The sequence below is a fragment of the Aethalodelphis obliquidens genome, unplaced genomic scaffold (assembly GCF_003676395.1).
Source record: "Aethalodelphis obliquidens isolate GAN/ISIS:26980383/991018 unplaced genomic scaffold, ASM367639v1 scaffold15, whole genome shotgun sequence".
In the NCBI taxonomy this organism is placed as follows: Eukaryota; Metazoa; Chordata; class Mammalia; order Artiodactyla; family Delphinidae; genus Aethalodelphis; species Aethalodelphis obliquidens.
Window position 1 is genome coordinate 3,521,020 of NW_020837959.1, and position 27,173 is coordinate 3,548,192.

Genomic DNA, 27,173 nt, shown 5'->3' on the forward strand with positions numbered 1-27,173 from the left:
CAAAGTTTGAGTCACGTAGAGTATGTTCTCTGATCATGGGAGAATTACGATAGAAATTAATAATGGATATCTAGAAAATCACCAAATGTTTGGAACTTATACATCTGCAAATAACCTATGAGCCAGAAAAGGAATCATAATGCAAATGAGAAAATATTTTGATTATGACATAACATGTGAGATGCTACTAAAGGTATACTTGGTATGAAAATTATTGCCTGAAATGTGTATGTTAGAAAAGAAGAAAGGCAGATCATGATCTAAGTATCCATTTCAAGGAGCTCATCAAATTACATCAAATTATGCAGAATTAAATAGCCAATATAAGAGCAGAAATTAAAGGAATAGTAAACAAATGCCAAGGAATAAAAAACAAAAGCCAAAAGGCAATCTTGAAAAATCTGATAAAAATATAGTACCCTAACAAGATTGACTGAGGAAACAAGAGGAAATGCACCAACTACCAATATCCCAAATATGACATCACTACAGATACCACTGACATGAAAACAGATGAAGAGGATATTAGGAATCATATTTTAGTCACTAAGTTTGGATATTTCGATGATGTGGACAGCAATCCACCATCTTACCAAAACAAATGTACCAAGGTATAGGAAATCTAACTAGTATTATTTTTTGTACAAGAAATTGAATCTATGTCTAAAACCTTTCCACAAAGAAAACTAAGAATTCACCAGTGAATTCTTCTCAATGCTGATGTACAGATAAACAAATGTTATACAAATTATTCCAGGGCTTCCCTGGTGGCGCAGTGGTTGAGAGTCCGCCTGTCGATGCAGGGGACACGGGTTCGTGCCCCGGTCCGGGAAGATCCCACGTGCCGCGGAGCAACTAGGCCCGTGAGCCACAACTACCGAGCCTGCGCGTCTGGAGCCTGTGCTCCGCAACGGGAGAGGCCACGATAGTGAGAGGCCCGCGCACCGCGATGAAGAGTGGCCCCCGCTCGCCACAACTAGAGAAAGCCCTCACACAGAAATGAAGACCCAACACAGCAAAAATAATAAATTAATTAACTCCTACCCCCAACATCTTCTTTAAAAAAAAAAAAAATTATTCCAGAAAACAGCAAAGAGGGAACACGATTCACTTCATTTTAAGAGGCCTCAATAAACTGGATATTAAAAGCCTAACTAGTACATTGAAAGAAAAGAAAATTATGGCTGGTCTCTCTCATTAAAAGACATGCTAAAATCTTGAGAAAAATGCTGACAAGTTGAAACCAATAAGACACTCAACAGATAATATATTTCAACCAAATTGCTTTATTCTAGTAACCCAAGGTTGGCTTCATATTAGAAAATTAACCCTTGTAATTCATAATACTAAGGAGTCAAGAACTGAAGTTACAGGATCATCTCAATAAATGACAAAAAAACATTTAATAACATTCAATTCCCACTCTTGATTAAAAATAACTTTGAAAACTATTAATATAACAGAACTTCCTTAATCTATAAAAAGTGATTACACCTACGGCACAGCTACTGCTAACAACTTGCTTAATGATAAAACAGAGATTTTAATGATAAAACACAGATTTTAATAATAAAAAACAGATTTTAATGATAAAACACAGATTTTAATAATAAAACAGCTTTACTCTGGGATCAGAAACAGGACAGGAATGTCAATTATTGTCACTGCCAGTCATCTTTTTATTAACAGCCCTATACCATGAAACAATGCAAGAAAAGAAAGTAAAGAAACTATGAAGATTTAAAAGAGACCCATGAAAGTCGTTATTTGGAGACTACGTAGCAGTGTGTGCAGAAAAGCCAAAGGAATCTCCACGTAAGTTAATACTTACATAGGGATGTAGCAAGTTTGATGAATAAAATGTGCTTACAAAAAATCAAAATCGTATCTCTAGTAGCCATAAACAATTAGAAAACACAATTGCTTGTTATTTTCAATAAGAAAATAACATTTATTATAGCATCCAAACTTGAAAAATGCCTAAAATAGATCTAATGCAAACAGGCCTTCTATACCAATTTTTTTTTAATGTTCCAGAAAAATTAAAGATGACCAAAGGACGGATAGTAACGTTCCATGAAACAAAAAATCCAATATTGGAAAAATCTCAATTATTCTCATCTAATCTGTACATTCAAAGCAATACCAATGAAAATCCAACGGAAATTGATAAGTGGACTTGAAAATATGTACGAATGTCCAAGAGTCATTAGCCAAGACATTTTGAAGAACAAAGTCAGAGGACTTTCTATATATCAAGATTTATTATGTAGCTATAATGATTAAGATATTTTGGCACTGGTTTACAGACAGACTAACAGATCCCTACAACAGAAGACCAATTTCAGAGAGACTCACTCCCCATGGCAAGTTTGTTTATAACAAAGGTCTCACTGCAATGCGTGGGGGGAATCCACATGGGAAAATATTCCTCTTGACCCTCCTCTTTTACCACTGTGAAATCATTTCCACACTGGTAATGCACCTGAAATGTTCAAGTTAAAACAGCCAAACTGCAAGAAGGAAATATAAGAAATGTAAGAAAATATTTTCAGGACCAAGGCCAAAATTCTTTAAGCAGGACACAAAAAGTACTAACCCTAGAGAACTTTGTAAAAACCGCAAATTTCTCTTTATCTAAAGACACTTTAGAAGACTAAAATGCAAGCCACAAACTGGGAGAAAATGTTTGCAATAAATATATATCTATATCTATACATATCAGACAAAGAAAGGATATCCTGAATATTTAAGAAACCCCTACACATCAAGGAGAAAATGTCAAACAACCCATTTATTTTTAAGTGGCAGTATAATTTGGAGACACTTCACAAGATAAGATAATCAAATCAGCAACAGACACCTATTGGTCAACATCATTAGTTATGTGGAACTAATTTTAAAAACCTCAGCTAAAGCTGGACTTGTAACAGGCCTGGAGGGGGTGATTTCACACCCCTACCATGCATCCTTAATTACCCCAAACAGGAAGAGACCTACATCTATCTATAACAGAAAGATGTCTCTATTTCACTGACCAACAGAAAGAAGAAAACATCTTTCAGCCTGAGGACAGCCTAGCCCATCAGAGACTGGAGCAGCCCAACCAATGAGAAGCCTCCATGCTCTGGACTCCATGCTTCCTCCAATGGCTCCCATCAGAGACTGGAGCAGCCCAACCAATGAGAAGCCTCCATGCTCTGGACTCCATGCTTCCTCCAATGGATCATTTAGTTATTACAGCCCCTCCCAAACCCTCTCTTTTCCCTATAAAAGCAAGCTCCCCTTCCTTGTTTTCGGGATTTGCCTGTGGTCTGCCATAGTTTGCACAACCCGAATTTCAATTCCTCTGCTCTTCCTGAATAAACTTGCTTTTGCTGGTAAAATAACTGGCTATTATATTATTAAAGTTGACAGTTATCAGGGAAATGTAAGTTAAAACCAAAATGAAGTACCACTGCACAACTGCCAGAATGGCTAGATTTTTTTTTTTTTAATTAATAACACAAATAATACTGATAACATCCAGTGTTGGTCATGATGTGGAAACTTAGATGTCCGTATTGGGCATGTAGCCACTTTGAGATACTATTTGGCTGTATCTCCTGAAGCTGAACACACCTGATGATGCTGGCACTGTAGTCCTAGGTGAGCGCCTCACAAAAGACGTGAGGCTGTGTGTTACTCCAAGAGCTACTTAATATGTGTGCCCCCCAAAAGGCATAGCGTGGTTTATAACAGTATTATTCATAGTAACCAAAAAGTGGAAACAACTCAAAGATTCCTCGATTGTAGAGTAAATAAATAAAAGAGGATATATTCATACAGTAGCTTATTGTACAGTAGCTTACTTACAGGGATAAAAACAAATAATTGCTGCTACAGGCAACACTATAGATGAGTATCAGAAACATAATGATGATGAAAGATGACAGACAAAAACAAGAATATACCGGATGATTCCTTTTATACAAAATTAAAAGAAATTCAAAACTAATCCATAAGGGTATATGCCAGAAACTTTTGTAATGATTACATTAAACTGGGGAAGGAGCTTCTTACACTCCTTTTCTTTATGAAGCTGCTGGTTACACAGGTGTGTTCACCAAATAAAAACTCATGAAGCAATACTTTCATGAGCTGTGCATTATTCTCTTTATATGTCATAATGCATGACAGCATTCACTTAAAAGAAGGATTGGCCAGTATTTTATAGCCAAGTAAAGGAGGAAGGAAATAAAAGTGAAATAATTGAACCAAAGGGGAACCTTATTAGTGAAGTATCTGAAAATTAGTCTTAAATTCCAGAGAAGAAAAATGAAGATAGAAAGTAGATTGAGGAAGAATTGAGAAATCTGTTAATTAAGAAAGATGAGGAACATTAAAATAAAATAAAAATACCCTAAAATGCATTTTTATGGAGATATAATTTTGGGGGGGCCTAAATATTGAAGGAATCCGGGACTATCTGATAATATATTTTGTGATAAAAATAGTTTATAAAACTATTACTTGAATGTTAACAATGTTATTTATTCTGGGCACTTCCTGGTGAGTGAGTATCACATTACCTGCAATTCACTTTCTGTTTGATGGTTCGGGAACTTCCTACTCCTACAGACAGGAGGGAAACTTCCCAATCTGATATCCAAATGGGATGCGATACACTCAGTTAAAAGAGCAACTTGCAGATTGTTCCGAAAGATCATCTTATATAACAAATCAGACTACAGGACTATAGCAAAAAGAGATGAAAACCCTGGTTGAACAGTTAATTCAGCTGCAGTGTTTTCTCTTGGGCGCTGATGGGCCCAGATAGCAGCAGCAGAGGTGGTATGCTGTCTGCATTTTGAAGGCAGGGCTGATGAGACTGGCAGGAAAATCGCATGTGGGGTATGTAAGAAAAAGAAGCACCAATACTCTTCCAGTCATTTTGGCCTGAAAACTGAAAGAAAGAGGTTGTCATTAACGGAGATGGGAGGGGCATGGGAGGGGCATGTTGGGAACGGACAACCAAATTTGAATATTTTAATGTTGAAACATCTACTAAACTAGTGCTTTCGTATTTGTGGGGAGGGAACACTTTTATTTCCAATTCACTGTGGACTAATACTTCCGCAAAACATAATAAAAAACTCCTGGAAAAATGAAATTGAAAAAGACAAAGACATACAAAAAGCAAGGCTTGATTCTTATGAGATTCAATAGACAGAAATTAAACCATTAAAGTGCTATAAGAGTTTCTAAAAGCTTACTCTGAGGGCAGACTGGTAATAAAAAGTTCACATATCCAGTGGTCCAGAGACTACACCGCGAGAATCACCTATTACTATTCAATCAATAACGTTTAAATTGCTTGTCTATCCATTAAAGGCAAATTCAAATACCATAACTTGGAGCACTCATTACAAAATTGATCCTAGGTAGTGCAGCTCTTCAATATTTCAGGTCTACAGAAGAGAAAATCATGCCTCACACAGTGAAAAGTTTATATCCTCAAAAAGAAAACCACAGGCCCAAAATAGAGTCCCGTACGCTAGGCCAGGCTAACCGACAGGGGCGTAATACCTAACCTAACTGAAGCTTCCACCTCCCCCAGAAATGTGGTCTTGACCAGACAGTCAGGAATTTTCCGTTTGGTACCAGTAAGGTAATATGTCACATGCCCCTCTCCATTCCCCAAAAGATGATGAGGTAATCGCTACATAGACCCCTCTGTTCCCCACAGGTAGTTACCTAAGCCTGAAGCAATATTTTTTATGACTTCCTTATCTTGCCTTTAAAACCCTTCCCTTTCTGTGGCCCCCTGGAGCTCCCCTCTGCTAGCTAGATGGGGTGTTGCCCAATTCATGAATCATTCAATAAAGCCAATTAGATCACTAAAATTTACTCAGTTGAATTTTGTTTTTTAATAGTATTTTATATGAACTTTAGCAAAGCAGGGAGCCCTAATTCTGATTATCCAGGTAGAGAGAGAAACCCAGTAGAGTTAGCAAAGAGAGTCTACGAAGGTGGTCCACTGTGTGGGGTCTGCGACATGACTCCGAGAAACAGGTGGGAAGTAGTTGTCATTTCAGATGAGGAAGTGCAAGACCAGCAGGGGTCCTGTTCCCCCTGAGCTCAGAGTCTAGCATGGCAGCAAGATGCTAATCAAACCACCACCGAGGTTTATAATCACAGGCGGTGAGAAGTGTGCTACAGAAAGATGGTCCACAGTGACTTAATCTGGAAGTTCTGGGAAGGATTACTTAAAGACTGAAGAAGTATTGAGTGGGAGTTTATAAAACTATGTACTATGTGGAGGAAGAAAGAGAACTTTATGGAAAAAAAGACAGTCTAAGGGGACTCCCTGATGCAGGAAGGCGGGCAGCGACCAGTGACTAGGAATCATCAATGATAGTGTTTAGGGACCAGATCGTGAATAAGGCTTGTGGCTGTCCTTCCAAGAAAAATGACAAGCCTCAGAAAAGTTTTAAGACTGGGAGTTTCGAGATTACATTTGTTCTTTACGAAAATTACTCTAGTTCATTATGAAGTTTCCACTAGAAAGTCAGGAGGCTATTGGAGAAAAGATGATGAGGATGGTGCCCGCTGGGATGCAGAGTAGTAGATATTGGGAGATAAAAAGCCACTTGAAAAGCATTTAAGAAATAAGAGAAATCAAAACTATTCAAGCAGTGGTCTGCTGATAATGTGATTAAGAAGTTAAAATGAAGAAGAAGCAACATGATGCTGGAAAAGGAGAGACAAGAGAACAAAATTAACACAAAAGCAACAGGGCAGTAACAGACCAACCTAATCAGGCTTCACCACTTTCTGCTGATGACTCAATTCCATTAATTTTGATAGAAGTATTTAATTTTTAAGTGTATTTACAGTGGCAGGCAATTTATCCCATCATTAAGACACTGCATTGAATGTTCATGGGTTAATCAGCACCTGACAATTTATTACTTGTAAAGAAATCTCTGATTTCACATTTACATGAAAATTACTTCATCAGTTTCTCAGCAGAGTAGGAAAAATAACGGGTGTTATCAAAAAGGGATAGCAGACATATGCATAATCAGATGTCTCTATAGACATTCTGATTGAATTGCTCTGAGATGAATTTAACAAAATCAATGAGAGAGAGAGAGAGACATTGAGAGTGCATAGTGTCAAAATTGATATACGTACTGGAAGAAATAGCACGTATGAACCAGAAGAGAACCACAGCAAATCAATTCTGCGTGCTGTTTGCCATCTAAGTCACACATTTGTATGCTATTATCAGAGATGTGTATATAAATTATTTACTAGACAAAGACATTTCCTGATAATTTAGAAGAACAATAGTTTTTCTTTCATGCAAATAGAGAGGCATCCCTCACGCACACTTAGCTTTTCCTCTTTGGCTTCGTTCTCCAGATCTAGGAGGCTGAGTTAAAGCAGATGAAAGAAACAGCATTTTTATAAGTGATCTGCAGATCCTGCTGGTTCTAGCAAGATCTTCTTCTCCAGCAAACATGACAGGAGGAAAGTTGTCTACCCTCAGGGCTCCAACTTTCTCTTAACAACCCTGAAATGTGAATCTTTGCAGAAACTGCCTGCTAACTGAATCAGAAGAATTGACCCAAACTCTGAGAAATCCACCTTAGGCTTTCAGCATGACCAGAAGTAACAATGAGCCCCTTCCTTGTCGTATTTGCAGCACTGATGGGTGAAAACACGCAGCAAGACAAAAGCAGTGCAAAGGCAATTTCAAGGGCACTTACATAGATCTGATTGTTCCCAAAGCGCTTCTGAATTTCGTAAAGCAGGCTGCTGTCGGTAAGCTGGCTGAGCGTTGCCAGGTCATCGTTTGGAGCGGGAGGTATCAGCTTGACCTGGGGGAAAAATAGGTAAGATCAATCCTAATTGCTTTCCAATCAACTGTCTTCACAGTTGTTTGTTCCATTTTCAATTACATGTCAAAAGTTTACAGACCACATGAATTCGAAATTGTTATTAAAAGATGAAATGGTTCACTTGTAAGGAACAAAAAATTCAACGGTCACAGAAATGTATTCAGGTGAGAATCTCTGTTCTATACCCACCAGCCAGGGCACACACTCATACACGCACCTACACACACAACCTGCATGTGACCCCACGTCCCTCCAATCATGAAGTCTGATTAAGACAGCTCTGAACTGTGCTGAGTCCTTTTTAAGACCAGCTGTTGAAAGCTCACGTTTTTCAGTGTTTCCAAGGCTAAAGGAAAACTCCTATCACGAAACTGGAATGGGAGGAAAGCAGAGTGCCTGGACTTCAGTTTCTGAATACATGGAGGGAGGCACTGGAACTTAAAAGTAGCCTCTCTAGAATTCTGGCTTGTGTATCTTCTTCTGTTCTACATTACTCCTAAGTTTCAGGTCGTGTGAGATTAAGATGATTCTGTCAGAAAGAAAAACACTGCTTTCCTACTCAATTTTATATTGAGTGACAGAGTTGAAAAACTGGACAATATTTCAAAAAAAAAAAAGGTAAATCTGAAATATTTAAATTAGATAAAAATCTATTATTTACAAGTCAGAAATGGGCAATGTTTAGTTTTATTTATATAGACAAAGGTCTCTCGCAAGTTGGCATACGTATTGAACTCCCAAAGCAATCATAAAAAGGAGAAAAACCAAGAGCAGGAATTTTTTTTTCCTTCAGAAGGAATGATTTACGCTAAGATAATAAAATTCCTCGTATATCCACAGCTCTCAGGAGCTCAAGGCAAATTTCTGCATGCACGTTAAAAAAAAAAAAAGCAGGAACTAGCACTAACAGAAGTTTCATGTTTGTTCCAACAAGGCTGAAAGAACTATTGCGGCATATCTTTGGAATTCTTGAGGGTTTTCATCTCCAGTCACAGCTGCTACACGGGTTAGAGAAAGTACTACTAGGCTGACAGTAAAAATGTGAAGACTTCCCAGCCTGCTTGTAGTAACCAAACGTGAAAATACAGCGTTAGGGTAGATCAAGGGAAGAATTCCTTGTAGTTAGCATAACAGATTCCAAAATGATCAGGAATGAAGCTTTGATAATCAGTCTGAAGCAAGGGGCACATTCTTTCTAAAGATTCCTAAAGCGCTGTGACAGCTGATAATATGTCTGTGAATATTTTTATGTCATAGTTGTAGACTCAGTCGTGTATGCTACCAGTGTCTCCCAAACAATTATGACAACAGTCAAAACAGAGACGGGATAAATATGTAAAAAACAAAAACAAAAACAAAACTTAACATCTTCGCTAGGATTGATCATTATGGTTCTTATGAAGATATACAAATATCCATATATATACATACATTTCTCTCTATATATGTATACATTTCCAAAAATAGAAATCTGAAACACAAAACAGACATAATTCAGAATAGAAAGTCAGGAAGAAATTAGAGAAACACTTTGAGAAATGTTTCAAGACCCAAAAGGAATTTACACCTTGGAAATACTCTGAATTCACTGATTCCTCGTCTCCACTTGCCAACACTGCTTTCAGTGCTGTCAAATTTCCTGTTTTGTTCTGTTGTGTTTGGTTGTGTTTTCTCTCTCTAGGACATAAGTAGTATATGTCCAGGAACCAGAAATTCAGTGGGCAGACAGAAGGTCTGACAATTGGGATAAGAGCAAGAAGATTCTGGGGAAAGGCTGTTTGCAGGAAAGAAAGAAGTAGGCATGAAAGAAGAGGAAAGAAGAAATTAGAAAAGAACGAGCTGACCGGGATGGTCCTACAGGGAAAGGGGTGATGATCTGACAAAATATTAAGCTTCCAGGGCTTCCCTGGTGGCACAGTGGTTGAGAGTCCGCCTGCCGATGCAGGGGACAGAGCTTTGTGCCCCAGTCCGGGAGGATCCCACATGCCGCGGAGCGGCTGGGCCCGTGAGCCATGGCCGCTGCGCCTGCGCGTCCGGAGCCTGTGCTCCGCAACGGGAGAGGCCACAACAGTGAGAGGCCCGCGTACCGCAAAAAATATATATATATATTAAGCTTCCCAAAGCTGAAGCCCATCACCGTGCCTGCACAGCACCTTGTTCTTACCTGCTTTGCATTCTGTGAGATGTTTCTTAGAGAGTGCAATATATCAGGTCCTTTGTTTGCTGAGAATTTACACTTTTGTGTACCTGGATGCTGGTATGTCCAAGGACTACAGAAAGAGAACCATCACCTATCTTCAAAATCCCTATATGCACATGCAGCCATGGAACACACACGTTCTCTCCTGTGCACAGAACTGTCACAGGGCAGCAGGGCTCTGGGAAATGAACCCGGAGCTTGCTGTCGTGTCTCCAAAGAGCACTGGATACGGCAGAAAAGAAACACTTGTGACTCTAGGCAATTTGTTTAACTTTCTTGAGTTTGAGTTTGGTCGGTTTAAATACTCAATTTGAAACTTGAGAGTCAGTTAACTAGCAAAAGTGAATTATAACTTGCCCACGTAGAATTTTGGGGATTAATGGGCAGAAGACCTAAATAGACATTTTCCCAAAAAAGACGTACAGATGGCCAAGAAGCACATGAAAAGCTGCTCAACATCACTAATCATTAGAGAAATGCAAATCAAAACTACAATGAGGTATCACCTCACTCCAGTTAGAATGGGCATCATCAGAAAATCTACAAACAACAAATGTTGGAGAGGGTGTGGAGAAAAGGGAACCCTCTTGCACTGTTGATGGGAATGTAAATTGATACAGCCACTATGGAAAACAGTATGGAGGTTCCTTAAAAAACTAAAAATAGAATTACCATAAGACCCAGCAATCCCACTACTGGGCATATACCCAGAGAAAACCATAATTCAAAAAGACACATGCACCCCAGTGTTCACTGCAGCACTATTTACAATAGCCAGGTCACGTAAGCAACCTCAATGCCCATCGACAGACGAATGGATAAAGAAGATGTGGTACATATATAAATGGAATATTACTCAGCCATAAAAAGGAACGAAATTGGGTCATTTGTAGAGACATGGATGGATCTAGAGACTGTCATACAGAGTGAAGTAAGTCAGAAAGAGAAAAACAAATATCGTATATTAATGCCTATATGTGGAACCTAGAAAAGTGGTACAGATGAACCGGTTTGCAGGGCAGAAATAGAGACACAGATGTAGAGAACAAACATGGACACCAAGCGGGGAAAGCATTGGGGGGCAGGTAGTGGTGGATGAATTGGGAGATTGGGTTTGACATGTATACACTAATATGTATAAAACAGATAACTAATAAGAACCTGCTGTATAAAAAATAAATAAAATTCAATAAAAGATATTATAGGTGAAAGCATTTGTAAGCTCTGAAAGGATTATTTTATATTATTTTTTTAAAAATAATCTATACTTACATTGAAAAAAAGAAAGCCCAGTGTCGACTGGAATTACATGAATTAAGAGCAGATAAATGAGTGGATAGAGGATTCAACCACTGTGGCAAAACCTTACAGTCAGTCAATATAAATAACAGTAATAAAAACAATAAATATGTCTTGCTGAGTTTTTGTTCGTTCTTGGTAACTGTGCCGTCACCTTATAGCCTTAGTCTTTTGTCATCTTCAAAACAACCAAATAAGGTGAGTACTATGTTCCCATTTTACAGGTGGGGCTTAGTGAGATTAAGGGGCTTCTAGAGTCACAGAGCTCCAGAAGCAGACCTGAGCCAGAGCAAATCTGCCTGACTCCATCCTCCTGTCTCTTTACTCCCAGGAAAACATGGCTTCGCTAAATGGAGTAAAACTTTGACCTGAATTTTAAGCTGGAACCAAATTTAAATAAATATACTGTGAAAGGAAAGAAGAGAGGGAGGAAGGGAAAGAAGAAGTTAAGCAGTTAGGAAATTAGGAAGAGAATGGAAGAGGACAGGGGAGAGGAGGAATGGGCCAAAGACAGAACAAAAGGTGAAGAGAAGGAAGAATGTCGCACGTTTCTAAGCATCTTAAGAAAAATTCTCCATTCTCAGAGATATTATAAAGCGAATGTGAATTTTGGTGACTATCAGAACCAAAAAAAGTTTAAATCAAGTCCTGAATATTCATGTATGGAGTTACCATTTGATAAGGCCTACATTTTCTAAAAATCTGAAAGGAGAGATGCTGTGGGTTTTGTTTCAACTTGAATTCTACACAATGAGTTTCTCTTTAAAATGGGAACGGGAACTTTATTGCTTTGACAAGGCTTTTCTAAAGCCCTCCTGTGAAGTGTGAGTGAGGACAGCCCTGCGGAGAATCCAAGCACCTCATGACCAAGAATGAATGACAGCATGACGCACACAGTGGGAGATGTGAGTGAAAATTACACAGATAATATATGCTCATGAAACCTGAATACTAGCCTCTCCTTGTTTAAAACCAGATCAATAGAACATGATTACAGCTGCTTTTAATGTCTAGGATACAATTATAAAGAGCTTACATTAAAAACTGAAAAGTCATTCAGCAAGGATTACACTTGATCTTATGCTGTGAATGTCCTCTCATTTTTTAAAAGATATTATTTTTTAGAGTTATTTTAGATTCACAGCAAAATTGAGAGGAAGGTACAGAAATTTCCCATATACCCCTGGCCCCACTCATGCATAGCCTTCCCGGTTATCAACATCCCTCGCCAGGGTGGTACCTCTGTTACCACTGACGAGCCTACACTGACACATCATCATCCAAACCCCATAGTTTACATCAGGGTCACTCTTGGTGTTGTACGTTCTATGGATTTGGACAGATGTATAATATCACATATCTACCCCTACGGTGTCGTACAGAGTAGTTTCACTGCCCTAACAACTCCCTGTGCTCCACCTATTTATTCCCCTGCCCCGACCCCTAGTAACCTCTAATATTTTTACTATCTCCATGGTTTTGCCTTTTCCAGAATGTCAAATAATAGAATCATATAGTAGGTAGCCTTTTCAGATTGGACTCTTTCACTTAATAATATGTACTTAAGTTTACAGAAAGTTCATAGGACCTTTAAAAAAGTTAAGAAAAAGCTTTGCCTTAAATTTCACCTAACACTCAATTGCCTACCACTATGGACTGAATCGTGTCCCCCCAAATTCATATGTTGAGGCTCTAACCAGCTTGTGACACTGTTTGGAGATTGGGGCCTTCAGGAAGTTATAAAGGTTGAATGAGGTTATAAGGATGGGGCCCTGATCCTATAGGATTAGTGTCCTTATAAAAGACACCAGATAGGTTGTTTTCTCTCTCTGTCTACCATGTGAAGAGAAAGAAGCCATCTGCAAGCCAGGAAGAAGACATTCACCAGAAACTGAATCAGCCAGAGCCTTGATCTTAGACTTCCAGTCTCCAGAACTGTGAGAAAATAATCTCTGTTGCTCAAGCCACCCAGTTTGTGGTATTTTGTTACGGCAGTCTGAGCTGATGAGTATACCTACTAAAATTTAAAAGTATTTCAAAATTACAAAAATAATTTGTTATTTGAAAATAACAAAAAATAATGAAATTTAAATTTTGAAAAGAGAATCTTTAGAAAACCTCAATAAATTGTCCTTAAAACATTCAAAATTAGACACAGTGAAACAAAACATTTTCAGGGATTACTGTGACATTCAGAAAATTACTCTGCCATTTATAAAACATGAAACATATAAAACTCATTTATTTCTGTGGGAATGATAGCAAAAAATACATTAATTTCTAAAGCTCCTCGAAGTGATCTCTGATCATCTGGACACTGGGGCACACAGGCACACACACACAAAACACCACCACAGTTGCTTTTAAGGATAAGTGACTCAGTGACTGGTTTGTCCTTCTTGTTAAGTAAAATGTCTGATATTTGTAAGAAACAGAAAACTATCCACATAATAATCAAAATGATGACTAATGACATAAGCGGAAATATTCGGGAATTAACGTATTGGCTGAACTTCCATTCCTGGTAAATCAAGACTATAAAATCCAAATCCTTGTAAAAACACATAGCAGTTAAGTTTGTTAATGGTCAGTATAATACTGTAACAATTTATACGTGGCAATTTCAAACCAAATATTAACATTTGCACTCATTAATTTTTATTTGAATTGAAATTAGTAGGTGTTTGTTTTTGAAAAGTTGGACTTTAAGGCATGATGTAATAGGATGCAACACTAGCAGACCTGCAATAAGGGTGTAGTTACCTGATCAGGTTTGGTGGGGCCATTCACGGTGGTATTTTCGGGAGTACTGTCCTGAGATTGTCCCTTGCACAGACCTTTTGTTGCATCTTTGAACATAATGTCTTTTTCCAGCATACTGTCTTGCTTGGCAATTGGCAATGCCAGGGGGCTGCTGGAGGAAAAAATCAATGCTATGATTAGTCTTCTAACATTGCCATATCAATCAAAAATTACCATGACTGGACAGCTGATTACAGAAAGTTGTTTAATTCAGGTAAGAAACAGTGTCAACACTGCAGGTAGAATCAATGAGAAATCTGTAAACTTTTCTATTAGCTCCAGATCTCGTTCAATTTCACCTTTAAAAGAAAAGATATATTCATTTCAACCTGAGAAGAAAATGTTTATGAATGGATATATGACTTAACAGACAAATCAATGAGCAATTGAAAAGCTAAGGTGGAAATGCATGATTGAACTAAGCAAAATATTTAAATGTGAATGAATGCAAACAGGTGAAGGCAAAGTTCTACAATTAAGTAAAATACTGTTCATACAGGATTTTAATATGTTATAGAATCATGGACAATAGTTAAGAGTTTGTGAAGAAATGATAATAGGGGAATTAAAAACAAACGACGTGCTTAAGGACTGCAATGTTACAAACAATAAGTTTTATTACTCCTTTACAGCTCAGGCTAGGCAAAAAAATAAAATAAAACCTACTTCATTTTTTGTTCTTCCATAGACACTGTTGCCAAAAGAAAGGCAAGTTCATAAAAAATAAACACAATCCGAATGTTTAATTTGTATTGTAACACTTTAGTACAGTCAAATTTAAAAATGTACTTTCCTAAATATGACCATAAAGCAGAAATACATACATATTTAATCAAGTGCAATATATAGAAACATAATTATTTCATGTATCTTACAGTAGTAGTTGTGATTCTAATTAAAGCTTAATGCATTTTGTTGTTTTTTTAAAATTTCAGTTTTACGGAGGTATTTACAAATAGTAAAATTCACTCTGCAGATGTACAGTTGCATGAGTTTTGTCTACATACACATAATTATATATAGTTGGTTATATATATGTATATACATTTGTGTAACCCACATAATCGGCAACACATAGAATTTTTGTCACTCCCGAATGGCTCTTTGTGTGTGCCCTTTGAAGTCAATTATTTCCCCTAACCCCCTGCCCCTTGTAATCATGGCTAATTATTTCTTTCACTATAATTTTGTTTTTTCTAAAATGTCATGTGAAGGAAATCACAGAGCATGTAGCCTTGTGTTCCTGGCTTCCTTTACTTAACATGTTTTTAAGATTCATTCATGTTTCTGCATGTATCAAGTTTGTCATTGTTTATCACTGGGTAGTGTCTTCCTGTGGGATCCACTGCACTTTGGCTGTCCATTCACCAAACATTTGGGTTTGTCCAGTTTTTGTCAATTGTAAATGCAGTTTCTATACACATTCACGCACAGGTGTTTGTGGTGACGTGGGACACATGCTTTCATTTATCTTGGCTGCGTACCTAGGAGAGACTCCAAACTTTCCTCGGGGTCTGAACCATTCATTGGTGCTTCCCCCAGGCGTGGGCTGGAGTCCTACTTGCTTCACATCCTTGACAGAACTTGTCTTTTTTGTTGTTTTTGAAATCCATTCCAGTGGGTGTGTTAGTGGCTTCTATTTGCATTTCAGTGTGGTTATTGACACAAGAATCCCTTCTTTGGTAAAGTGTAAGTTCAAATCTCCTTTTTTTTTTTTTTTTACTGGATTCTTTGGTGTCGTATTATTGAGTTTATATATTTTGGATTCGAGTCCTTTATCACATACACAGGTGGCAAATATTTTCTCCCAGTATGTATCTTGTCTTTTTATTTTTTTAACAGTAAGTTTCATGGAATATTTTTTCTCTTATGGTGTGTGCCTCTTGTATCTTATCTAAAAATTCTTTCCCAAACCCAAGGTCAGTAGGGTTTTCTCCTAGGTTTTATTCCAGAAGTGTTATAGTTTTATGCTTCACACTTAGGTCTACAATTCATTATGAGTGGCTTTTTTTATACGGCGCTGTATATGGGTCGAGTTTCATTATTTCTTCGTATTGCTGTCTAAATGTTCCAGCATCAGTTCTGAAAAGAACATCTGTCCCCATCCAATTACCTGGACACCTTTATTGAAAATCAACTGACCATATATGTGCAGGCCTACTTTAGGACACTCCATTGTATTCCACTGATGTAACAGCCTATTCTTACACCAACATTACATTTTCTTGAGTAATGTACTTTCAGAGTAAGAGTTGAAATCAGTCAATGTGAGTCATCCAACTTTGTTTTCTTTTTCAAAATTATTGAGGCCATTTGAGGTTTAGCATTTTCACATACATTTTAGAATCTATTTGTCAGTTTTTATAAAAATTTCTGGAATTTTGATTAGCCTTGTGTTCAAAATATAAGTTAATTTGGGGAGAATTTACCTAATAACAATGTCAAATTTTGTCATCCATAAACACAGTATATTTCTCCATTTATTTTGATCTTCATTAACTTTCTCATCAGTTATTTTGTAGTTTTCAGCATTAAAATCTTGCAAATAATTTGTTAGATGTATTCTGATATATTGCATGTTTTATGCCACTACCAATGTCTTTTTATTTCAATCTCTGGTTGTTAGTCTATAGGAATACAAATGATTGTTTTACATTAACCCTGATGGGGAAGAAGGGAATAATTTGAAGGACTTCCTTCAGTAACCACAAGCCTCATTCACTGCTCTGCAGCCCATCTCTGTGCCACCTGCCAGCCATGCTGGAGTCTAGGAAAATGGGAATAAAGACAGACTAACGAACGGGCTGAATTAGGTCCAGGTCTGAGGCAAAATTGGCAATAGCTGAAGAACACGTTTACAGAAACGTGAGGTCAGTTTACTTCCTCTGAACTCTGGATGACGATGTTTTGTAGTCAATGACGGTATTTTCAGTAGGCAACAGGGCAGGGGATTATATATTAAAAAGAGGCGGCATGGTATAGTAGAGCTGCAACAAACATACATTTTTGAGTCAGAAAAGCTACGAAGTTTGATGCCTGGCTCGGCCACCTCGGGCTGGTTACATAACCATTCTGTAAAAGCAACTGAAAAACAGGCCCGGAGTGACGGGTTACCAACATAATGCGCATCAAGGGGTTAGCTCAACGACCCTGGTAATAAGCAGGCAACAGTATTAGCTTAAGTTTCTGGGGATCTACTTACAAGCTAACAGGTTAGCCTATTACTCTTGTATGGACAGACGCAGAAGACGAGAGGTGCTGGGATAACAGACAGAGGACTTACTGCTCACGGCAGACAGAATCCACGCTGCCTGTGTGCACCAGTTCTCCTTGCCCCCTGTGCCATGGGGGGCGGGAGTGGGCAACACAGATGGAGCTAAGTGGACGGCTACACTTCGCGCATCGTGTCGCGTTGTAGGAGGGAAAACTGGGCAAGAAGCAAGAACTCTTTGAGCAAGCAGCACACTGTGCCCAGTAGAAGAGAAGCCAGGGCCCCGGCTCTGCGGTCTCCTCCAGTCATCCAGCAGCTGGTATGACTAACTGCATGTGCCCTGCACAGTGACCAACTGGGCAAGAAGGTGGAGGTGGCTTACGGCCCACGGTGGGCGTCCCTCCCAATGCTATATTATTCATTTTAAAAATTCACTATAGGGCTTCCCTGGTGGCGCAGTAGTTGAGAGCCCGCCTGCCGATGCAGGAGACACGGGTTTGTGCCCCGGTCCGGGAAGATCCCACATGCCGCGGAGCAGCTGGGCCCGTAAGCCGTGGCCGCTGAGCCTGCGCGTCCGGAGCCTGTGCTCTGCAGCGGGAGAGTCCACAGCAGTGAGAGGCCCGCATACCGCAAAAAAATAAAAAATAAAAAATAAATAAAAATACACTATATAAAGGGAATGCTCACATCCAGATCTGCTTGAATACCATCAAGTAATAAGGTCTTTACAACCTTCAAAGAGGCTGTATTTCTTCCTGAGCAACGCTGGAACAAGACCCCTCTACTCATCACACCTGGAGCTCCAGCAACACGCCTTGTGCCTCTTCGACTTGAGAGCCCTTCCACTATTTGAAGACAGTTGCGGTTCTCTGATATTTACTATAATTTGAGGGAAGCACTTGCAAATCACTTTAATAATTATATGGCACTGAATGTATGACCATCTCTGTTTAAGTACTACACACACATTAACTCTTTAACAACAATACCATAGGTATACATTATATTTATGCCCATTCTGTAGATGAGTAAACTGAGGACCAGAGAGGAGAACATGCTCTGGACACACAGTGAGCAGCAGCGAAGCTGGGACTTGAGCTTCAGAGTCTGTGTTCTCAACCACCGCGTCACACTGCCTACATCTAAAAGTTCACCCTCACACCTACCGAAATATTTCCTTCCTTATCTCCCCTTAGACCAACCGTCTCCCTTTCCTGCATTGCCAAGAAATTAAAAAGCAAACAACAACAATAACAAAAAAACTAAAGAGAGGTTTTGCAAATACTGAATCTTCTGAGTGTACAGCAATTAATAAAGCAGTAGTTAGATTAGTCAAGGTAAAAACTAGAAAGATAGTTTATAAAATAAGTAAAATCAACTATAAAGAATTTCTAAAAGGAAGAACTGGTGAGTCTACTAAAACAGCTGAAATACTCCTTTTGTATCCCAAATCTAATCTCAGTGTTAACAGCAGGCTCCTTGAAAGATACACTTGAAAAGAAGACTGGTCCAGGAATACAGTGACCTCATTCTAAGTCAGTTTTTTGTTTGTTTGTTTGTTTGTTTTTTTCTGCGGTACGCGGGCCTCTCACCGGCCTCTCCCATTGCGGAGCACAGGCTGCGGACGCACAGGTTCAGCGGCCATGGCTCATGGGCCCAGCCGCTCCGCGGCACGTGGGATCTTCCCGGACCGGGGCACGAACCCGTGTCCCCTGAATGGGCAGGCGGACTGTCAACCACTGCGCCACCAGGGAAACCCCTAAGTCAGTTTTTACCTCAATTTAGCTACTACCTGACCTTCTAAGAACTTCAAAATCTCCCCACAGTTCCACCTTTGCTAACTGTGGGAACTAGAATATCTAAATGTGTTTCAGGTCCTACAGTTCTATGATGCTAACACATAATCTCTCTTTACAGGCTTTTTCACCTGCATTTTAAAACACCATGTATACTCGCTAATGTCATAGGTTACACCCTCTAGGATCTACTACTAACAATAACTGCAAGCAGCTGGTTACAAATACTCTCATTCAGATGGAACACTTTTTCTTTAGGTTTCTATTCTAATTTTTACATGAAACACATTTCATCCATAATCATTGTGATTAACAATAGCATTCATATGTTAACTTCTAAATATTTAAATTATCACTGATTATCCATTTGTAGAATATAAACATGTATTAAAATGCTATTCTTCTAGAAAAAGGAATAATCTTAAAGGAATCATTGGTATTTTAATAATCATTAAAACTTTATCAATTATGGCAAAATATTTATGATATAAGATTAATTTTTAAAAAAGTTGTAATTATATAGAAAGAAGAAGAATTCAACTTAATAAACAAGAAGAAATATATATAGGATACAAAGAAATATGTCCAATGAATAGACAGTAGTTGCACCAAAAAGGTGGACTAATGCGGAAGGAGGACTAATCTTAACTGAACTTTAGACAAGCTTCTCTCCACGCTACAGCCCTGACCTCTCCCTTCTTAGACAACTTACTTTAAAGAACTTACAATTATAAATTGTTTTCTCCGCCCCTTTGAGATGTAAGCCCCTCCCAGGCTTACAACCCGGGGATTCTCTCTCCAGGACCTGAGAGCCACCCTTTTGAGAAGCAATCACCATGAAAGATGGAGCGCTTGTCTCCCAGTCTCTGTGGGAGGCCAGGAGCCTAACTTCCATAAACACCAGTGAGCAAACTCAGGCCTCATCACTCTGACCAACCCCTGGATGATTTCCTTCAGCAGTTTTCCTCTAAGCCCAGCGCTGACAAGCTTTCTGGCCTTTAGTTTCAGGGAGTTGAGCTCAGTATTTCTTCCCTACTGCTATATTCTTGAATAAAGTCTTTCCTGTATCTTTAACTTTTCTGGTGCAATTTTTCTTCGACACTAATGAGAGATTATTTTCATGCTTCTAGATGTTATTCTGCACTTTCCACATTTTCTTCAAGGAAGAAAATATTCTGATTATTAAAAAAGTAATTATTAGGGCTAGACATTTATCAGCAAGAAAGAAAAAAACAGGATTGAATTGTATATTTTCTAAAAGAAGGCTTTTGGTAAGGCAGACTCCATATACATAAAGAAAATGAAAGAGCTATGAAATCTAAAGGGTACTTTAGATTAATGCAAGTGAGACAATTTTAACTTGATGAGGAAGAAATTAGATGGACTATATCAGCAGACACCCGATTTCTAAACTCCACTGAATTTATTCAAGACTTACTTATTTCTATAACATAAAAAGCATTTCATGCAGAGCAAATGTGCCTGTAGGAACTAGGATTTTATTTCTGAAAATCGAAACAGGAACATAATAAAACTAATGAAGGCGACAGTTATGGCCCATTATAACTAAAGCAATTTTAGAAAACTAAAGAAAACAAATAAAATTGACTATATTGAGATATATTAGGCCAATCAGGGAAAAAAATTTAATAGAAACAAACATGAAGAAATGGCATATGTGACTCAGTTATTTTGGTGTTTAAAGTAATGGACCAAATAGACAGTTCTCAATTTTAATCCTAGGAACATAGGTACATAAATTATTTATTAAAGGGAATTGGGGTTTCTCTGCATCAATAAAATAAAATTATGATCCAAAGATTTACGTTGAATGAAACGGTTCTTAGAGAGTTTTGAATTAATTGCTATCTTTGGCCCCCCCAAAAAATGACTTTAGTTTTTGTAAGAGAAAATACTTACAATTTAAAAAACCATTTTAGTAAACTATTACTTGTCTTTAAAACATAAATTAAAACGTCAACGTGTCACTTGTGGTTGGATTGGAAATTATATTGTTTTTAAGACATCTCATTCATCTTAGTAGTTTTCAACAGATATTTGCAAAGAAATTTTTAAAAATCTCTAAATTAAAATAAGTTTAATCCAGAAGCTCTATGCATTACGAAGGGAGTCTCTAAATATGTCAAGAGTTACATTTGCTAGAAGTGACTCGCTAGCATGCAATTATTTTGCTGAATAGGTACATAATGAATGATATTTACATGAAATAACGTTATCATTTATTTAAATCAAAGAGATGTTTAATGATATACTGCATTTTTCAGACATTTTTAATAAGTAAATTTGATATCATTTGATAAAACTTAAGTTGGCAGCACAAAAGCACCAGAATACACACACACACACTCACACACACACTCACGCTCAGTCTATAATATAAGAGAAGACAATAATGAGCGTATGTGGCAGTGGATGGAACAAGCCACCTTAAAAGGTAGTGCGTGCTCATCAATGGAGCTGTTTCCAATGTAGAAAAGAAATAGAAATGGAATGTCTACCCTTTCCCTCCACCTTCACCCAAAGAGAGTCTACTTCTCAACCAATATTGGAAAGCTGTCTAATTGCCCAACAATGTTTGAGGGATAGTGTGAATGGTTTAAACTGAAACTAGATTAAACAATTCTCAACGTCTCATTATGTCCCTATATTCTGACATTTCTCTCTGTCCCCTACTAGACTACAGAATCCCTTTCTAAGCGTTAAATTCTTAGGGAATCGACTGACAGCTTTAGCAAAACTTCGTAGCTACATTCTTCAGATTTTCAGCAATGTAGTCATAATATTTGATTAGGAAACAGGTTGGATGTCTTGTAGAATTTATTACTAAAAGAAAGAATTTTACATATATCAAATGAGGTTTTAGATGCAAAAGCCCTTTATACTCTGAAGGGCAATATGAATTAGCAGTGTTGAGATAACTGTCCACTTAATTACTTTCTTTAAAATATTAATCTGAAATGAAAGCACACAGGAAATTTTACCCAGTGTTCCCTGATTCTACATAAGTAGAGTATAAATTGCCAATTAGGACACTTTTAAGCTGAAAGAGAGCTTTACTGATAGTTATGCATTCACTAGTACTAGTACTAGTACTGGACCAAACCAGGACATTTGGTCACTCTATCCACCTTCCTACATCAGAAGTTATAGGAAACTTCTGATAGTGTTGGATTAAAAAGTTGTTAAGGTCACAAAAAGCCACAGGGAACATTAAGACACACTGGAGAGTCAGACTATTATCATTACTACAAGTTTTCTGAGTGGGGCATGGGACCCCAAATAAGGCACCCCAAGGGTATAACAGCTATGGTATCAGGCAGTATTGCATTAGGCGGCATCAGTCTGAAACTAAGGCTAGTATCGGAAGGAAATAAAGGGTTATTTTCCTCGTAAAACAAGAAAGCCAGAAATACACAGCTCAGGAATGCTAACCACCTCAAGGAGATCTTCCAGGACCTTGATTCCTTGTAGGTTCCTGTTCTGTATTCTCAGCAAGTCACTTTCATCCTTTGGTTTCAGAAACACTTGGCATCTCCAGGTAACACATTTATGTCCCCGGTAGGATGGTATTAGAAGGACACAAAACAACAAGGCTGAGCAGATAAATCCGCCCCTTTACTCGGGAGAACAACAGCGCTCCCAGCGGCCCTACCCAGTCAGACTCACTAGATTCAGCAAACAAAAGGCACTGCTTGGGGCTTATTAGTAAAGGGAAAATTGCATAATATAAGAGTAGCTAGTATGGCAGCCACACCAAGAAGCGTGTGAACCTACTTTCTAAGGAAGGTGGATCAAACTGTGCCAAGCGCTTTGTTTTGCTGAATTGGTCCAAGTAACACAGGAATGTGTACGGTGGGGCGGCGGGGGCGGGGGGGGGGGGCGGTCCCTAATTACTACAGCGCCTGTGCTCTGCCGAGAGGCCTTTGCACATTTGGTCCAGAACTGAGGCCTGGACACAGGAACCCGAATAAAGCCCCGGGGCTCCTCCTCCACATTCTCCCAAGTGATGCTCAACTTTGCCACTAAAAAGTACGATAGGGGGCTTCCCTGGTGGCGCAGTGGTTGAGAGTCTGCCTGGCGATGCAGGGGATACAGGTTCGTGCCCCGGTCCGGGAAGATCCCACATGCCGTGGAGCGGCTGGGCCCGTGAGCCATGGCCGCTGGGCCTGCGCGTCCGGAGCCTGTGCTCCGCAACGGGAGAGGCCATGACGGTGAGAGGCCCGCGTACTGCAAAAAAAAAAAAAAAAAAAAAAAGAAAACAACAAAAAAAAAGAATAACCCCACGAGACAGTTACCATCCTCATAACCCTGCGCTGAACTGCAGGGCCTTTCTGACACAGACGGACCACCTAGAGTCAGCACAAAGCCCGCAAGTTCAGGGCACCGTCCCCAACACGGCTGCTCTACTTCAGATGTCAGCCACAAGTCTGGGCGTCCCCAGACCACCTGCACTTCTGACCAATTAGCTACAAATTCAGGGGCTCCCTCGACCCTTCTCAGGTTTGAGCATTCACTCAAACTATTCACAGAACTCAAGAAAGCCCTATACTTACCATTGCAGCTTTATGGTGAAGGATACAAATCAGGACCCGCTAAACAAACAGACACACAGGGCAAGGTCTTAGAGGGTCCTGAGCTCAGAGCTTCGGTGCCCTCTTCCCATGGAGTAAGGGCACATGGTCCTCCCAGAATGTTGATATGTTTACCAGTCAGGAACAGAGGTTAGGCTGCCTCAAAGCTCCAGTCTGAAGTCACATCATTGGTTTTTAGACACTCAGTGAGCAAGGTCAAATGGTTGGATGGATAACTTAGTGGACAGACAGAAAACAGTGGCCCTGTCTTTTTATTTTATTTTATTTTGGCCACACAGCTTGTGAAATCTTAGTTCCCCGACCAGGGACTGAACCCCGGCCCTCAGCAGTGAAAGCACCAAGTCCTAACCACTGGACCACCGGGGAACTCCCCCAGTGGCCCCATCTTGTTCCATTCCCGTGCGCAACTCTGACTGGAAAGCAGATTCACAACGGATTGTACTGCGAGTAACCTTCTCACTCATCACTTCCGTGGAAGGGACATCTGTTCCTCATTCCGCACTGTCTTCTCCAATTGTCATACTACACACGTATCCTAAATCGACAGTGTTCCACAGCTAACGCAGACGAACCATAACTGAAACTCAGATCAATCATTTCCTCTTTAAAGACAAGTTAGAAATGTTAGAATTACCAATGAAAATGACCTCCTCGCAGAAACAATGGCAGACTGAATACACGGGTGTGACATGAGTCCAGTCACTGAAGCTCTGAGTGTCGGACAGGGATGTATAAAACGGAGAGAGAAATACAAAGTACCTCCAGCAGTTGTTTTGAGGATTAAATGGAATTATCCCTCTGCACAAGTGCTGATGCCCAGTAACTGCTCAAAAACTATCAGTTGTTATCATTGTTTATATTAGTAATAAGTGAAAACCCACAAGTGTTTAGTGAACTACTCTACTCCACGTAGGCACTGTGCAGAATTTTTGTGTATTCCAACTCAAGGACTCCATGGAAGAGAATATTAGAAACAAAAGTGGGCATCTATCAGAATGTCTCAGCGATTAAAAACCCTAGGAGAGCATTTCCATGTTCAAATCCCAAAGGGCACGTTCAGCAGCCGCTGTTTCATTAGCAGCAATAACAGTCAATGAGGCACTGAGATAGCTAAGGATGGAAAAGACAGCGCGGAGAGGAGACACCCTGTCAGCAGGAGGGAAAGAACAGAGTGGGAGGGGCAGTCACGTGTGAGAAGAGCTGTTGAGGGTTTAAGGAAGAGAGAGGAAGCCTAAAAGCTTTACAGGTAGTAGAGACCCGATGGAGAATGCTATAGTTGGCAGGACCTCTGGAGTTAAATCTAACCTGCTCATTTTAAGACAAGAACTTGAAACTCAGGCAACTAATAGACACCTTAATAATGTTCACTGGATAGGAGATGCCTTAGAAACCATGAAATGTGGGATAACCCAATAACAGAGGAATTTCTTATTCAGTGTTGAACCGAAGATAGGCAGTTGCTACAAACCGTGCAGCACAATTGGGGCTAAATCATGATTTACGGCACAAAATGCTTGCAGAACAATGAATATAAGTTGACAATGGAAAGGGAATTTGACTTGTATGCTGAGATATTAGAAAGTAAACCACTCAATTATTTTTTAAAATTTTAGCAAAATGCGTTCAGGGAAAAGATAAAAGAAACAAGTCAACTTTGTAATGCTAAAAAAAAAGGAAGCCGGGGTTAAAAATAATGAAGAAAGATGGGCAACTGTAATTCAGATGAGGTTTTACATGTTAAATCTTCAGAATGAGGACTAGAGATAAAAAGTGGGAAAGGTTATCGAAGAGAAACAATAGATTATACAGAGGAGAGGAGAAGATGTTTTAGGTTCTTTCTAATTCTTTGCTTCTCCTATCAATGAATGTGCGCTGTTTTATCCTGGGCAAAATAAGGAAAGAGGATAGGCAAAAAGAAGAGTCTGCAGAAAATTGCAGAAATGAGGAGGAGAGAAGAAACCCGAACCACCCCCCAAACATCGGACATAACCACTGACTCTCATGTAACTGGTTTGTGAAGAAATGCTGCTTTGTAAGTAATGCCTAAGAGATTTTTTTAAAATATATTTCTATTTCCTGTCAATCATGGCAATTCTCTGATTTACTTCATACATGTTCTCTATCAAAAGAAGGGCATTTCTGAAAATGTCCTGATATATCTCAGTAAACTGTTGCCCAGATCAATCAGCACTGTGATACTATGATAAAATCAACAAGTGGTTGTTGTTTGGTTGGGTTTTTTTCCAAAAATACACGCATTTATCAGCTTTAAAGAAAGAGTTGTCCTTTTTAATGTCTGTGGATTTGTTTATAGAGGAGACCTCAAATATCCCCATTTTTCCTTCTTATACTAAAACAAGGTCTGCAAGTCGATTCTAGAAATTAAGCTTTTCTGCATTAAAACATAAGTGTACCTAATTGTTTCATCACGTCTCTTTGCTCCAGTTCCCATTTGTTAATAATTCTATAAAGATAAAATCATAAGTGATAAAAGAAATTTTACAAAGTTGCTTAGTTGTTAAACTAATCAAGTCTACCTGTCTTTTTTTTTTTCTTTGCGGTACGCGGGCCTCTCACTGTTGTGGCCTTTCCCGTTGTGGAGCACAGGCTCCGGACGTGCAGGCTCAGAGGCCATGGCTCACGGGCCCAGCCGTTCCGCGGCATGTGGGATCTTCCCGGACCGGGGCACGAACCCGTGTCCCCTGCATCGGCAGGCGGACTCTCAACCACTGCGCCACCAGGGAAGCCCCTGTCATTTTTTTAGAGTTAAAAAAAACCTTAACATTATAATGAGTTGTTCTTTAATATAATTTTCAATTCTATCCTGAGGAAAGATGACAGCAGACTTCAATGAAGAGGTTACATTTCAATATAAACTTATTTCAAAGTTTGAAAGCTTTGCTCAGTGTCAACAAGAGAAAAATGTTATTAAAACAATAATCCTTAACTGCGTAGAGCAAATAAGCCACTGATTAATCCGTTTAAAACGCATGGTTCAATCAAAATATAAAAAACAGTAAAAAGTACTTTTTTGGGCGGGTCGGTTGCTTTGCTTTCTTTTATTTTTTTAAAGCAGAAGAAACCCAAAACTATAGACACAGAGATAAGTTAATATTTACCCAAAATAACTTATTATGAAAGAATTTGGTTTTAACTCACAGTTTGATGCTGTTTACATTTTAATGTCTCTTTCCATGGAAGCCCATGACATAATCTTAAAAGTAAAATGGAACATATCGGGTATGGATTTTAATATCAACATCTGGAAAGTAAAATTCTTCCATAGCAAGTATCTGTATTACTCCTCTCGTTCCAGTGATATCAGGAATATAAAAATGTAAAGAGCAAGGTCAACATATTCTA

At 38.9% G+C, this 27,173-nt stretch overlaps 1 protein-coding gene across 1 annotated transcript in view; it reads right to left on the reverse strand.

Moving 5' to 3' along the window:
* Window positions 1-27,173, reverse strand: part of MYO16 (myosin XVI) — a 401,447-nt gene that overhangs the window by 261,715 nt on the left and 112,559 nt on the right. Inside the window, exons 9-10 of the mRNA XM_027115848.1 lie at window positions 14,152-14,302; window positions 7,758-7,868 (exon numbers count right to left, since the gene is read on the reverse strand). Coding sequence (XP_026971649.1) covers window positions 7,758-7,868; window positions 14,152-14,302 — 262 coding nt within the window. The remainder of the gene's footprint in view (window positions 1-7,757; window positions 7,869-14,151; window positions 14,303-27,173) is intronic.